Below are 15,933 nucleotides of genomic sequence, written 5' to 3'. Positions count from 1 at the left end.
CATTTTCTTGAAATGCCACAACTAGAAAATCTTAACTTTTTGGGGACTGTGGGCATAACAACACTTGGCAGTCAACTCTGTTTTGTTATGTTACAGAAGTATAACTTGGGTTCTGGTCCTGTTAAGGAAATGCAGTTTCCTCAGAGCCTTAGGTTTTTCCACATTCGGAGGTATGTTTGGACTTACGTACTTCTCAAAAATTACTTTAAGCTTGGTCTCCTTTCTCTGGAGCATACCAAAGGTATCAGTATGCCTGATAGTGTACTGCTTAGCTTCAGGGAAAAACTTTAAAATTTAAAAAACCCTTCTATTTTTAGTTTTATTTTCTCGAACTATTTTTGTATGTCAGTTCTGGAAGTTAAAAGATTCATTAAGGATTTTCTTAATGCCAGCCATTAGGCTATAGCATTAAGAAAGTATAGCATGATGGGTTTCTGATTTCATCCTATTTCTTAAGATTCTTACAATTTTTAAAACCTATTTTGTGCTCAGACACTTGAATGGGATTTCACTAACCCTTATTGCTGTCAGGTACAAAGTCTTGTGAATGGTGTCTGATCCCTCTAAGTTAAAGTACTTCATGCCAAAAGGTGAATTGACAGGCCAAAACTGAAGGAGAACTATTTATTTGGCCTTGTATCGAAAATCTAAACTGTAATTACTTTTGCTTTAAAGAGAGTCACTGGGGAGAGGATCATTTGGTGAGTTTTTAAGTTTGAGTGAGAGACAGCATCTATTCTTACAGTTTGTCTATTTTGACATGTGGTGATAAAGATGCTATATTCAACTTCCTGAACTGTTAAATTACCTCCAAGGAAGAGGGCAAGGTGATTAGTTGTTACAAGTAGCATGAAGGTTTTATTTACCCATTCAGTTTTGTGCAAGTTTTTGTTTTTTCTATTTAGCAAGAATTCTTTTGACAAGAAATGAGTGATAATGAACTTCACTCGTATTCTAACATCAAATGCTGTTCTGCGTGGCTCACCCAGCATTATACCAACCTTGAGAACATAAAGGCTTGGAAGAGGGGAGGCAGGTACCTTGTCTAAGGCCTACTCTTAGTTCCTAAATTATTTATTTTATCCTGGTAGGCTTGTAAGGCCTGTGGACTTAACTGAAACATTAACCACACTTGATTATTAGTTGGTAGTTTCCTCTACTAGGAGAGTGAAAGATGTATAACTAAATCTCCAGCCTGATGACAGCACCTGGTATGTTGAACACTCAGTACATACATACTACTACATTTTGCATGGGTAATGTATTGCAGGTGGGCCTGGACGTAAGGAAACAAGTTAGTGCAGTAATTGAAACGGTGAAATGTAAAAGGGTAAATTTAGGCTCTGGCATTGAGAACTGGAGAGAGATTCAGAGATATGTCAAATAGGATTTGATGATAACTTGTATATATACTGCCTGTCATGCTTTGCTCTGAACACTTAAATGTTTTCTAAACTGGAAACCAAATATTTGCTTACAAGTTATAGTGTCAGCCTGGATAACTTCATTGTTTACGTGAAGAACTTATCCAGAACTCTAGCTTAAATTTCTTAGCCTCAAATCCAGTGACCTTGACTTCCATACTCTTCTTAGCACCACATTCCTGTGGCTGTATCTCATCACAAGTTTAGGGGTGATAGCTGTAAAGCTGCTTCCAATACAGTTAACACCCTCCATAAGGAGTATACCTCCCTCCCTCAACCATTGGTTTTTTTTTTTTGTTCTCACAACTAATTAGCCTCATAGCTCTAGTTTTTTCCGTAGAACTAGACCTTGGTGGTTCTCGGACAATCAAAATCATGGGACTATGTGGATTCATCAGTCCCAGCCCTCAGATGGGCTTTCGTATAGTAGGTGATGTGGGGCCCAGGAATTTGCAATTTAACTGATACTTGACAACGATTGAAGTATGATCCCGGCTACCAGCATGAGTCTCCCCTAGGAACTTGTTAGATACATAAATTTCGGGCACCCGCACAGACCTACTAAATGAGAAATGAGACAGTAGAGTCCAGTGATCTGCCTTAAGCCCTCTAGGTGATTCTGATGTGTGCTGAAGTTTGACATCTTCTCTTTTAGATCTAAAAGGCAGATTCTGAATTAGTCCTGCTGAGGTATCAGCTCCATCCAATGTGACTTTTTGTGATGCAATGTTCTGTACCTCTCCATTGTCTGATAAAGTAGCTGCCAGCTGCATAGAGCTGTTAGGGATCTGGAATGTGGCTAGTGTGACTGAAAACTGAATATTTAATTTTATACTAAATTTAATCCCGTATAGCTAGTGATTACCATAGATAAAGCAGAGCTAGGTGATTCTGATGCTGGTGGTTCCTGGCCCACTCACTGAAAAAAAAATTCAAATTCTTATTAATGATAAGGGGGAAATCCTCCAAGAATGATACAGAATGTAAAAGCTACAAAGGAAAGTTTAAAAAGAAAATCTAATATTAAAAGTAACATGGGTCAGGAGTTCCCTGGCTGGCCAAGTGGCTAGGACTCCGCATGCTCACTGCTTAGGGCCCAGGTTCATTACCTGGTCGGGGAACTAAGATCCCACAAGCCGCGTGGTGTGGCCAAAAAAAAAAAGACATCAAAAGGTAACTTAGGTTAAAAAGTAAGTGATATACTTGAATAAAATATTTACAACATTGAACAAAGCATTTGAAGAGCACTAATCATGACAAGTCAATAGAAAAGAATGGGCAAAAGGTAGAGATAGGTAATTCACTGAAGAAATAAAAATGACAAAGTATTGTCTTAGAAATTAGGGAAATGCAACTTGAGTCAATAAAGTAATTTCATACATTTAGTATTAGGCCCTTTTTTTTAAACTTTTAGGCACATTTTTAAAAAAAAGTTTCGGCAAGGATTCTGGGAACCTGTGAAATTAGCAAAATGTTTTAGAAGGCATTTGGCAGAATCTCATTTAAATGAATATAATTTTAGGAAATTCCCTGGCGGTCCTGTGGTTAGGATTCTGAACTTTAACTGCATAGGGCCCGGGATAGATCCCTGGTTGGGGAACTAAACCCCACATCCCACAAGACTTGTGGCATGGCCCAAAAATAAATTAAACGAACATAATTTTATGCCAGCATTTTATTTCTAGGAATCTAAAGGTAGTAGTAGATGGTGTACTCACATGTTTACAAGATATCCTTTTTTTCATTCAGTACTGCATGTAATAGCCATTTGAAATAATCCAAATAACCATTAATGGAGTAAAATAAGTTATTACACATTTTTATGGCATGAGGTGTAGCTGCAGTCAATAAAGTTAAATGTACTGACACAGAAAGTTCTCCAAAACATAAAGATTAGAAAACTTAAGCTTTCTGTAGTGTGCTTCCACTGAAGTTTCTAAAAATTGGAAGTGCACATGTTTTATGTACATGGAATGGATAGAAAGTAATGGATGTGTGCAAAACGTTTTTAGTGGTTATTTCTGGGAATGAGATTTGGGTTGTGAAAGGATTTATTCTAATCCTGTATACTTAGAATTTGTTCATGTATTACTTGTGTTAAAAAAAAAAAGTGGTTTGACAAGAGAATATTGAAATTTTGAGGTAGAACTTGAGTAGGATACTTACATGAAATGTCAGTGCTAAGCTAGTTGGAATTGAAGAGATTAAAGAACTCTGAAGCTAGGGTATTGATTGGATTATTTTCCTGGAATTTGAAATCACTCAAGATGATTGTCAAGAAATACGGTAGAGACAAAGACATTTTACTATTTCGCAGAGTAGTGAAAGAATGTGGAACATGACCATTATGGATGGCAGTAAAATTGGTAGGGAATTCCCTGGCGGTCCAGTGGTTAGGACTCTGTGCTTTCACTGCCGAGGGTTTAATCCCTGGTCGGGGAACTACGATCCTGCAAGCCATGTGGCGCAGCCAAAAGAAAGTTGGAAAATGCCATCTTCACCTTAAGATAAAATTCATAAGGTTTTCAGCCATGAATTGTGGGGTCAGTCATTTGGAATTAACTTCAGGTAAGAAACCAGATTAGGTCTTTGTGGTCTCTGTTGTCCCATGGAAAGTAACTTGTATTTTACATGAAATACTATCTGGGAATCAAGAAATACAAAGTAGGACCAAAACATGTCAGAACTCTAAAATAGATGACATTATTCAGAAGTACTGTTGTTAAGGCCTATCTCAAACCAAGCTAATCAAGTTTATTTACTTTTATTTTAGACAGTATTACTTATAAATTTAGCAGGTTATCTGATTTCAGAAGAGGACTTGAGGTTGCTGGGGCCAAACTGACAGCAAAGAAGTTAGAAAAATCAATTTACAAAGTTGAGCATAGTGGAGAAATATGCCTCGGTAACATTGAAAGCATTTAGCGTTGCATTTTGGTACAAAGATTTAATTATAACCCAGCTGCCCAAAGAACAGTTAAATTTCCTGATAATCTGCTAAAAAGACAAATGTGTAAATACATTTCAAAAAGTGATGAGCCTCAGTTAACCTGGAAATTTAGGTCGAAATCTTCACTTTGAAACTTCGATTGTCAGTTTAAATGTTTAACGGTTAATAAAATTTTGGCCACGACCAAAATTGGTGATACAAAACCAAAGGATCTTAACACTGTGTCAATAGTAAGTAAAAATACTAGCCAACACAAAGACAGTGCTAACTATGTGCCAGATGCCAGACATTGTTCTAAATGCTTCTTTTCACATTGTAATCTACTTAATTTTTGAGACGCCCTTATGAGATTATCTCATAATGAGGAAAGTGATATACAGAGATTTTAAACTTAGTGAGTTTAGTAAGTGGCAAAAACAAGATTTTAAACCCAGTCTGGGACTTCCCTGGTGGTCCAGTGGCTAAGGCTCTGTGATACCAATGCAGGGGGCCTGGGTTTGATCCCTGGTCAGGGAACTAGATCCCACGTGCCACAACTAAGAGTTCACATGCTGTAAATCCCTCATTCTGTAACCAAAAAACTCCCGCGTGCTGCAACTAAGGCCCAGCACAGCGAAATAAATATTTTTTAAAATTAAAAAAAACACAATACGGCTCCAGGAGCAATACTCTTTTAAGTATCTTATCCTATCTATAGAAACTTCAACTCTAATAGTCGAGGGAGGCAAGTGAAATATATAGGTCCCTATTAACTGGGATGCTGCCCAGCATAATGGGAAGAGCACAAATTGCAAAACAAAAATGTATATACTGCATCCATTGAAAGTACCTTTGACCCCACATTACCGTGGAATGAATTCCTAGTTGCCAAACCCAGTTCTTTACAGCCCTTATTTTATAGAATGGTTATGTGATTTATACTATTGACCACTTTCTCTTTAACATTCTCTATTTTTGATTCTTATACTATGTTCTTTGGTCTTTTCCTTATTCCTCTGCTGCTTCCTTACATAGTTTATTTTTTTCTACCTGCCCCATACATGTTGCTGTTTTCTTGGGTTCTTTCCCTCTTACTAGGCAAGATTACCAAAGACACTTGAAATTTAACATTCTCTTCTATTCCTGCTTTCTCCTTTAAATTCTCTGATAGTTCTTGCTGTCAAATAGGAAACTTTCACTATCACGCATAAAAATGAGAACTAATGTGTGCTGGCCAGAGAAAGTCTGGGGAACTAGCTTCATGCTGAACTACTCCATTTAGCCATGTTTGTTCTAATAGATTAAGGGTCTCCCCCACCCTGCCCCCAAATACCTTGAATAAAGTCAATACTACAGAAAAGGATGTCCTGTTTATTTTACCATTTTTCATGCTCAAGGACCACACACCTACCACTGCCCAGCCTCCGCTCCCATCCAAGACCCTGAGAACTGGTTCTGGCTTCTCTCTATGCTCATCTCTTTACTATCTTTTTTTCCTTCCTCACCTCTGACCTTCCTCACCTACAGTTCCACAAAAGGAACATGCTGTTTAATGCAAATGTGTGCTTGGAATATTCTTCCTTCCTACTTTACCCTAGGAATTCTACTGATGTTTTGCGACCAATCTATCAGCCTCCTCCACCTAGAGACAATTCCTCCTACATTTCTAGATGACCCAAATTTATCCCCTCCTTCTTCCTCCATACATTTTACCCTATACTAACCAGGACCCATCACACTTGATTGCATTTTTTACTCATCTGTCTTTCATTAAAAGAGGTCCTAAGTCTTACTTATCTTTGCCTCCTCAATGCCTAGCACACATTTGTTAAACGACTGGTTACATGAGTTTCTTTGTAGCTTTAATTCTGTCTGGATTCCTGACCTGAGTTATCTGAAAGCTTCCAATCTCGCTAATTAGAAAAACCGTTTGCCCCTAGAGAAGGATCCTAACAGACAAGGTCAGTCAGTGGTGCTTCACGACACCACCACTTCCCTAACCCCGCCCTTGAGACTGTCACCTAGCTCAAGGTCCTATCTAAGGAGAGAGCTCAAGGACAGCCAGTTACAGCCAAAGGGCTTCCCCACAGGAACTCGGTCCCTTTCCTAAACGCAGTTCCGCCAAGTACTCTCTCCAATTGACATCCCTGTTGTCCAATTATGTTTCGAGGCTCTGAGGGTTGCACCTAACCAGACACTGTCCAATAAAAAAAAAGCAATTCAGATTAGCACCAATTTTGGCCAATGGTTGAGAAGATGAGAGGTTATTAGCCTATAGGAGCAGCGCTGAGAGTGATGAGCAGCAAGATCATCCAGTGGCCATGCCTACTGCAGGGTAGGCCTCGCCCCCCAACTGTGGGGAGTTGGAGGCTAGACGGCTGCAGGGCTCAGTCGCCACCCGGGCTCCGCCATGTTGGGACTCGTGGGTCGTGTGGTCGCTTCCACGGCCTCTGGGGCCTTTCGGGGACTCAGCCCTTCAGCGCCGCTACCTCAAGTCCAGCTTTTACTGCGGGCCGCTCCGGCAGCGCTGCATCCTGGTAAGTGCCGTGCTTTAGGGGCTGGGTTCGTTTCTGCCGTCCCATGACCTTGAGCCTGGGGCCGATAGTCGCTTGGGCCTAAGGGATCTGTGGTGCTAGAAGGACGCCAGGGCCAGCGCCCTGCCCTCTAACGGCGGGAAAACAAGAACAGGACCGATCTAATTCCGTCTCATTTTGGAAGGGGGCGTTGTGTGACGGAAAAGTGTGGGCAGGTGCATTGACCTTCCCGTGGAATGGGGGCACCGAGCCCTCGAATAATGGGGTTTTGTGCAGGAGGATGGGAAGATGGTGCAGGCTCTTTCTCCGCTTCCAGTGCGGCCCTCCCTCTGGACCCGCCTTCCGTGCAAGCGGAAGGAGGTCGGGCCTGGGCTGTATTCACCAGTACTTGCGAGTTATGTCGGGGTTTCCGATGACCTTTAACTGTCCTAACCCCAGCTTCTTCCATATCTTTTTTGTCTGTTAGCCAGAGACTATGCCGCTCAAACATCTCCGTCGCCAAAGGCAGGCACCGCCACTGGGCGCATCGTGGCGGTCATTGGTGCAGTGGTGGACGTCCAATTTGATGAGGGACTGCCACCCATCCTAAATGCCCTGGAAGTGCAAGGCAGGGAGACCAGGCTGGTTTTGGAGGTGGCCCAGCATTTGGGTAAGTAGAATGTGTTAGGAATAGTAAAGATCTTGTTTGACCGAAATATCCCCCAAAACTAAGCTGTTTTCCTTCTATGATGATTTTATCAAAATGACTTTCGTTCTTCTGAGTTTGCTGAAGCCACATTTACGTACTGAGAAGGAGTCTTGGTTGACTTAGGTGTTCAATGCCAGTTACACTTCATTAAATATCATGAAGCCAGTATGTCCTGTATAACCCTGCAATGCCTTATCTGACAGGTGAGAGCACAGTAAGAACCATTGCCATGGATGGTACAGAAGGCTTGGTTAGAGGCCAGAAAGTCCTGGATTCTGGTGCACCAATCAAAATTCCTGTTGGCCCTGAGACCTTGGGTAGAATCATGAACGTCATTGGAGAACCTATTGATGAGAGAGGTCCCATAAAAACCAAACAGTAAGTATCCCCCTCTTGTTGCATCTACACAGAAAGGAACTGTTTTTCCTAGCAGTTTTATACATTAAGGTGACAGCCTCTACTATAGCAGAATTTTCTTGCAGAGAATACTTAAAGTACCAATATATTCATTTATTAAAACCACACAATGCAGCTTCTTCTGAAGAAAATTAATGATGCAGAAGTTCTGATGGTAAAAAAAAGAGAGAAAAAATCAAATTGCTACTTAGGGCCCAAGTTGATTATTTCAGTTCATTTTAATACCAGTGGCCTTTGTATTTCTTGTTGGTATGTGAAGAAGTGCTATTAAGTTAGGGCTCTGTAAAAGGAAAACCTTATGACAGTTAAGGTTGTCAGGGAATGGGATTATTGCTTCCTGAGGTGATGAAATCCCCTTTATTGCAGAATATTTGGGCTTGATGGTGGGTGACAGTTTTGTCTAGAATGTTACTTAAGAGATGAGATTATGAGTAAAGAGTTAGGCTTGAGAATTGAGAGGAACTGTTTAATAAGAATAGACACTGATCTTCTACCTTTACAGATTTGCTGCTATTCATGCTGAGGCTCCTGAATTCATGGAGATGAGTGTTGAGCAGGAAATTCTGGTTACCGGTATCAAGGTTGTGGATCTGCTGGCTCCCTATGCCAAGGGTGGCAAAATTGGTATGTTAGTGGTGGGTAGATATTTTACAAACCTAATGTGTGGGAAAAAATCCTACCGTGTTAAAAGTGGGTACTGAGATCTATCCCTCACTGATGAGTAGCTTCTGACTTTCGTTCTTCTGAGTTTGCTGATGCCAGATGCCATTTCTGAGAAGGGAAAAGATGGAAAGAAACAAACAAAATTTTTTTTTGAAGTTTGCTTATTTGGAAACAAAACTCTTATTCTTTTTTTCTCAACCTCTCCTAGGGCTCTTTGGTGGTGCTGGAGTTGGCAAGACAGTACTGATCATGGAGTTAATCAACAATGTTGCCAAAGCCCATGGTGGTTACTCTGTGTTTGCTGGTGTTGGTGAGAGGACTCGTGAGGGCAATGACTTATACCATGAAATGATTGAGTCTGGTGTTATCAACTTAAAAGATGCCACCTCCAAGGTGAGCACTGAGCTGATTGATGTCCACAAAGTAGTGCCAGGAAACTGCTGCAGTTGACTGCATTGCTAGGTGAAGCCATGTTCTATATTTTCATTTTATTGTCCCAGGACCTACAAATGAAATTTGTCAGTGTTTTTCCCCCAGCTTCTAATACACTAATGTACATTTTGTTTTCTTCTTTGATATTTCTAGTCTTTGTTTTTGGTACATAGACCCATCATTTGAAAGCTAACTTTGGGGGGAGTTGAAGGTGGTTCTTATATCTCAGATTACCCTATTTTGTGCCTTTCACTTACTTACAATTTGTTTCCTTTCTACTGTAAGAATATTGCCTCAGTAATTATAAGAAATTACCTTTCATGTTGTTTTGAACTACATCTCTAAAAGGGAAAATTGTGAACAAAAACGTAGACATCTAAGGAGGGTTTTTTGGTAGTTTCTCTGATTTGGGGACCTTGGGTATATGGCTTTCCCACTCCTCTGCCACAATTTCTGAATTTGTATGATTACTGCAGGTAGCGCTGGTGTACGGTCAAATGAATGAACCGCCTGGTGCTCGGGCCCGGGTAGCTCTGACTGGACTGACTGTAGCTGAATACTTCAGAGACCAAGAAGGTCAAGATGTATTACTGTTTATTGATAACATCTTTCGCTTCACCCAGGCTGGCTCAGAGGTAAGAGAGAAGGCTTGAGAGAACCTGGTTCATTTGACCTTTCTATGGAATGATGCAGATAAGGCTAAAGATTTTTTTTTTTTTTAAGGTGTCTGCTTTATTGGGCAGAATCCCTTCTGCTGTGGGTTATCAGCCTACCCTGGCCACTGACATGGGTACCATGCAGGAAAGAATCACTACCACCAAAAAGGGATCTATCACCTCTGTACAGGTGAGAACAGTTAAATGGATGAAAGTCTAATTTGTTTAAAGGCATGTACAGAAAGGTACAAAATCTAGTTACTTATATCTCAAAAGGCTTTTAAGTAGGTACCTGAGCTCCCTGAAATAATGTGTAAAATTCTGCGTGTGCATGTTAAAGACCCTAAAAGATTAAGAAACCACTCATCTAAACTAATTGAAGGTGTACATGTAAATGTAGATCACAAAGTAGTGGTTTCCATCCTGAAGGGGAGTTTGAAGCTGCATGGAAACTGAGCGTTGAATATGGACTACACTAACTACTACAAATTTTCAAATGTATGTAGATGGTATATAGTAAAAATTATCTAGAAGTTTGTCTAAATTTTATTAACTTTCATGGTTCATTTTCCTGATGAATTAGTATAACAGTGCAAGGGTTTTTGTTTTTTACTATTAAAGTGGGTATCACTACAATAGAGTTAAAAAGTAGGATGAAGAACAAAAGGAATAACAATGAAAATTCTTTCATCACGTCTTGGAGGGACTAGATAATCTATAAGCTTACTCAGCCACTATTAGGGGTGATAAGAGTCCACATTTTTTGAGGTGGACTCTTGAATGCTGAGAAGATAAGAGTGACATAATGAGGAGAGGTCAGAAAAGGGGATGGCTTAAGTAGAATTACTTGGCTTCCTGCTGCTCTTCATGGGTTCTTGACTTTAGGCTATCTACGTGCCTGCTGATGACTTGACTGACCCTGCCCCTGCCACTACCTTTGCCCATTTGGATGCTACCACTGTGCTGTCCCGTGCTATTGCTGAGCTGGGCATCTATCCAGCTGTGGATCCTCTGGACTCCACCTCTCGCATCATGGATCCCAACATTGTTGGCAATGAGCATTATGATGTTGCCCGTGGGGTACAAAAGATCCTACAGGTGAGTACTGCAGGTGAGATCAGTGGCCATAAAGTCGTAGAGGGAATTTGGGGACTGTATTAGGACCGTATCTCTCCTGGTGATTTGTGATTTGCTTTAGAGCAAGAAAAGATGAGACCAGCAGTTCCTAGTGAGTGTTAATGAGGTCTCTTGAGTTTCCAGGTACTCCACGTTTGGAATCCAATATTTTCTAACACCACCTAATAGACTCGGAGTAAGGGAAACAAGACACTGATCTTAGCTGAGGGCTCTCATGACCCCCAAGTAACTAATTTGTTTCAGTTAAGAAGTGCAGTAAAGTGCTAAAATGCTGTATAGAGAGCTCAGTGTGAATATAAAGTTGTGTTAATCCTTAGGTTTTTGTCCAAATTAGAGGAATGTAAATGTTTACTAGGCCTCTCTTAATCTTGTTTTCTCATAGGACTACAAATCCCTCCAGGACATCATTGCCATCCTGGGTATGGATGAACTTTCTGAGGAAGACAAATTAACTGTGTCCCGTGCACGGAAAATACAGCGTTTCTTGTCTCAGCCATTCCAGGTGGCTGAGGTCTTTACCGGTCATATGGGGAAACTGGTACCCCTGAAGGAGACCATCAAAGGATTCCAGCAGATTTTGGCAGGTGAGATTTCAAGTATAAGGCTGAACATAAAATGGCAAAGAAACTGCAATCCCTTGAATGCTTGCTGTGCTGTGTTCCCATTCCAGGAACCATCAAGCAATATATAAATATATTGTGCCTAATTACATAATTTTTATATAAAAGTAAGTTATTTCCCATCAGTTTTCTTTGGAAATACTCAATGTCTGAGAGTAAGACTTAGACTTACTGAGTGCTTTCATGCTAGCTACTCTTCTAAGTGAATTACAACATCCTTATAAGGAAGGCATTATTATCCTGTTTTACAAATTAGGAAACTTGAAGCATGGAAAGTTTAAAATAACCAGTCCCAATATCATACAGCCAAAGTAGCAAGAATTTGAACCCAGGTTATATGACTATGGACCATTTGTTCTTAAGCTGTACTGTAGCGTCATGTCTTGTAAATTGGATTTGTGAGGGAAGTTTAAGAAAAGATACCTAAGATGACACGATTTCACCACATTCTGACTGGTGGCCTCAAGTGGTGAGGTATGTACCCACTGCAGAAAGTTGATAATATCCTTCACTTCTCACCAGTTGGATTTTTTTCCATGTAGGTGAATATGACCATCTCCCAGAACAGGCCTTCTATATGGTGGGACCCATTGAAGAAGCTGTGGCAAAAGCTGATAAGCTGGCTGAAGAGCACTCCTGAGAGGGTCTTTTTGGCAAACTAAGCACTCATCCTCCGTGCTGTCCGTCTCCTTGCTCCTAATCCAGAAATTGCAGTTTTCTCTGTAGGCCACATTCCTGAGAGCCTTGATTGAAGACATAGTGTTCTGTCTGAAGAGTATTTAAGGTTTCCAATAAAAAGTACATCTCTCAGCATCTGTCTGTTTTTCTTGGTCTTGACAACACAGCCAACACTGACGTTTTTAATAGTAATTTTAGAATAACCACACACAAGAAACAGCACAAAGTAGGCCATATATATTTGAAATGGGGTCATCAAAAAAGAAAAGCCATTGTCTTGGATTGATGAACAGCTGTGAGTCTTGTGAATGGGTTTCCTGGGGATGATGTGATCTTAATAGTAGGGCCTCATCTTTTGCCCTTTTATGTCATTGTTCAAAGGAAGTTGATTTTTTGCCTCTTGTATATAGTGCATTTCTGCTTTTTAAAAAGCCAAAGGACTTTTTAGAAGAGCATTTTGGGAAAAATGGGTTGGGTTTAGAAATAACTGCTATTCTAAGAGAAGGCAGGGGTTAATCAGTGAATGAAATTTTTTGGAAATGATAACATGTTCTGAAGGATTAAAATTGAGTCAAAACAGCCCTCTTTTCTTCTACCTTCCTTTTTTTCAGAAGGTGTTCCTAACTACTGCCTCCTAACTTATATTTTGGGCAAGACTAGTATGTTTGTGATTCCTTGAGGCAATGCAGAATATAAAGTACCATGGGGCCTATTCTGAGGTCTGCTAAAATCCCTTAAGAAAATTGGGGAAAGAATCTTACAGGAGAATAGTAATTTTCAGTGGTGTTGGGCTTGGGTTTCTGAACTAAATAATGGAATTAGACAATTTTCCCTTCATCTTAGCCCACCAAAACATGCAGGATTGCAAGGATTACTCAAACGTACACCCACCTTTTCAAACAAGCGCAGGGTTGGATTTGATGCCCCTTAAACATTCTTTTCTGGGCCCAGACCCATCTCCTACTGCCCTCTGGTGGTGGTAGGACTGGAGGCTCTGCAAGAACTCTGATCTCACCATTTTGAAATCCATGAAGGCCATTTGCTGGGATGTGGTTCTTTGCTAATGACTGTTTACAAACCAGCTGGGGCTTTTGTCCTAAGGAGGAGCCTGAATCTATAAGCTCCACCCCGAGGCATTCAAGTCGGGTAGAAGCAGGGCAGGACAAACAGATCCCAATTCAGAGGCCCTTGGGGGCTGAAGGCTGGGGAGGAGCCTTGGGAGAGGTGCCAGGGGTGGAGTAGGGGCCTCTGAGTTTCCCCCCATCTGCCTCTGACGTCCTTGGCACGTCTCTCCTGTGTCATGATTTGGACGTTAGGTGGAGCCCCTGAGCTGCCTGTGTCCAGTAGTTTGCTCCTAGAAAAGCCTGGATTTGGGGAAATGCTGAGTTATGGGGGTTGGGGGCACATCCTCTAGGTCCTTACTCTGGAGTGGGTAAGAAGCTGGTGCAGAAGCCCCCAGGGTATGGGTCCGCCCTTTCTGCTCTGTTTTCCCATGTTATCCAGATGCAGACCTAGGAACTGTGAACCTAAAGGTTGTTTCTATCATACCTCCACCCTTCCCCCCATACATTTATGTCTCTTAGCATTCATCGAGAACCTTCTCCCTCTCACTAGCTGCAACTATTTATTTCCTTCCCCCTTCACCGCTCTCTTCTTGTACCACGCCAATGGGGTGTCAACACAGATCTAACCTTCCTCCATATTTCTCCTGGTTCTGCCCTGTCCTCACCGCCTCCTCCCTCTCCACCCAGAGAAAGCCACGCCCTTCCCTCCTCCCTCCCCACCCTAGTCTGTCACACAGGGACATCACCCTACAGCAGTTCAGGCTGTGGTTCGCAGGAAGCATACATTGGCTTTTTGATTCGTGCTAGTTCCCACCTCACAGTTTGGGAGGATCTAACACCAGCCTGCACGTGAAGGGGGAACCAAGGACAGTGAGGAGCTGGGTGGTCCCAGCCCTGGAGCCCTGCCAGCCCGACATGGGTAAGTATGAGGACCAGCCCCCCGGGAAGGCCTGAGGGATGCCTACCTCCCTCCCTGGCTGACTCAGCAGGGGTGGGGCCTAACCTTTGCTCTTTTGGGGGGTGAAGGAGGGGAAACCAGACTATAGGGGCACAGGGGCTCAGCTGGTGAGGCTGCCGACCAAGGGTTCATGAGCACTGGCCAGCTCCAGCTCTGGGGAAGAGCCTAAGAGTGTACCTTAGGTTGGGGCTTTCCCCACCTCACCACCCCCGCCTCAGCCCCTTGCGCCTCCCACTTAAGCTGCTGAGATTCAAGAAATATTTCACAGCACTCACTGCTGGCTTTACCCCCACAAAAGTAAAGCCCACTTTTGGTCGCACTGGATGATTTTTAAGGTGCTTCTCCCCCTGTTTTCTCCCCAGCCTTTCAAGTCCCTGCCCTCTTCCCTCCCTGACCCTGACCCACCACCAGGTGGGGGGCTGCACTGAGCAGCTGCTTCCTGTTGCCCCAGAGGTTGCCGCAAGGGTGGTGGCGGCTGGGGGAGAACTGAACTAGAAGAAAGCCGATTCTCACGGCCCCACACCAGCCTCACTAGGGCTGCTACTGGCGATCCCCATGCTTCAGTCACTGAGAAGACAGAGAGAGGCAGGACTGAGGTTGAAAGGCCTAGGACGTCTTTGCCCTCCTGGCTTCCTGATTGCAGAAGTTTTTAAACTTGGGTCGTGCTGGGGGAAGGAGGCTGCGTCTCTCCACGGCTGTAGGGCTTGAGCCCCTGAGGAGCTGAAACACAGGGAACCTGTTCATTTAGTAGGGCCGCTGTGTGTTACCCCCCAGCACGCTCGGCCTTGAGTTCCCTCTCCGACACCTCCATTCCTCCGGAGTCCTTGCGACTCTCACTGCCTTCCTGGCCCTCCTTTGTGAAGAGATCTTTGCCGGTGCCTCCGGAGAGCGGGTGGAGCTCTCCCAGGTCCTCCAGTTCGGACCCATCACCATCCCCCACTTGACCGCAGAAGTTTCTGTCTCTTTTTCCTGGGATCTGTTCTCTTCCTCCATCTGGGATCCTTCCTGGTTCGGGCCCCTAGGAGACGCCACCCGTTTCCCCCTCCCTCAGCGGATTCTTCGCGACAGCCCTACCCGAGCGCTCGTCCCTACCCCAGTAGCTCCTGTCCCTTTAAGTGCTACCTCCCCACCCCAGCCACCCCCCCGCCACCGCCGCCGCCGGCCAGGGCTGGGGGAGGAGGCGCCGCCGCCGCCCGGCTCGGCCACCTGCGCCGCCGCCGCCGCCGCCCGGCCCTGCTCCAGGTGAGGCCCGGAACCCACGTCTGGTCCCAGAGCCCCCGGGCGGACCGCCCCTGCGGTCCCCTGCCCCGGGATCCCCGCTGCCCTGGACTCGGGATCTGACCCTCCCCCTGCGGGAGCTGCCCTTCCTCTCTCCCCCGCACTATCTACTCGTCCATTTCTCCCCTGTCCTCTGCGACCGGAATCCGGAGGCTTCTCACGCCTCTCGGCCAACCTCTCCCGGGTACCCCTCCTGTTCCGGACCCAGGATCTCCCCCTCCCCCGCTCCTTCCTCGCCAGAAAAATCTCCCGCGGTCCGGGTTTCTCCTCCTCCCCTCTGGAACCATCGCTTTCCCACGCCATCCTAACCTCCAGTGGGAGGGGGAACAACCGCCACCCCAACTACTCTCCTTACCCGTAGTAAGGGGGGTTGGGGGCTATCATAGACTAGAGTCACTTTCAGGCCCTGCTCCGTTTAGCCCTTCAAGTTCAACTAACTCCCATCTAAAGCTTTT

General features: G+C 43.7%; 2 protein-coding genes across 4 annotated transcripts in view; both read left to right on the top strand.

Annotated features, from left to right (window-relative positions):
* Positions 1-6,728: 6,728 nt before the first annotated feature.
* Positions 6,729-12,310, top strand: ATP5F1B (ATP synthase F1 subunit beta). The gene is made up of 10 exons (XM_082666357.1): positions 6,729-6,890; positions 7,354-7,536; positions 7,779-7,953; positions 8,495-8,616; positions 8,864-9,048; positions 9,564-9,722; positions 9,811-9,933; positions 10,629-10,841; positions 11,263-11,464; positions 12,043-12,310. Exons 1-10 carry the CDS (start codon positions 6,764-6,766, stop codon positions 12,138-12,140), a joined length of 1,587 nt encoding a protein of 528 aa, XP_082522483.1. The 5' UTR covers positions 6,729-6,763; the 3' UTR covers positions 12,141-12,310.
* Positions 12,311-14,010: 1,700 nt separating this feature from the next.
* BAZ2A (bromodomain adjacent to zinc finger domain 2A) overlaps positions 14,011-15,933 on the top strand; it is a 34,224-nt gene continuing 32,301 nt past the window's right edge. For all 3 annotated transcript variants that reach the window (XM_082666882.1, XM_082666881.1, XM_082666880.1), the window contains exon 1: positions 14,011-14,161. The gene's annotated coding sequence lies outside the window, so the exon portion shown is untranslated. The remainder of the gene's footprint in view (positions 14,162-15,933) is intronic.

This window comes from Grampus griseus (genome assembly GCF_964374135.1).
Source record: "Grampus griseus genome assembly, chromosome: 11".
Classification (NCBI taxonomy): domain Eukaryota; kingdom Metazoa; phylum Chordata; class Mammalia; order Artiodactyla; family Delphinidae; genus Grampus; species Grampus griseus.
This window is presented reverse-complemented; position numbering and strand designations above follow the sequence as displayed.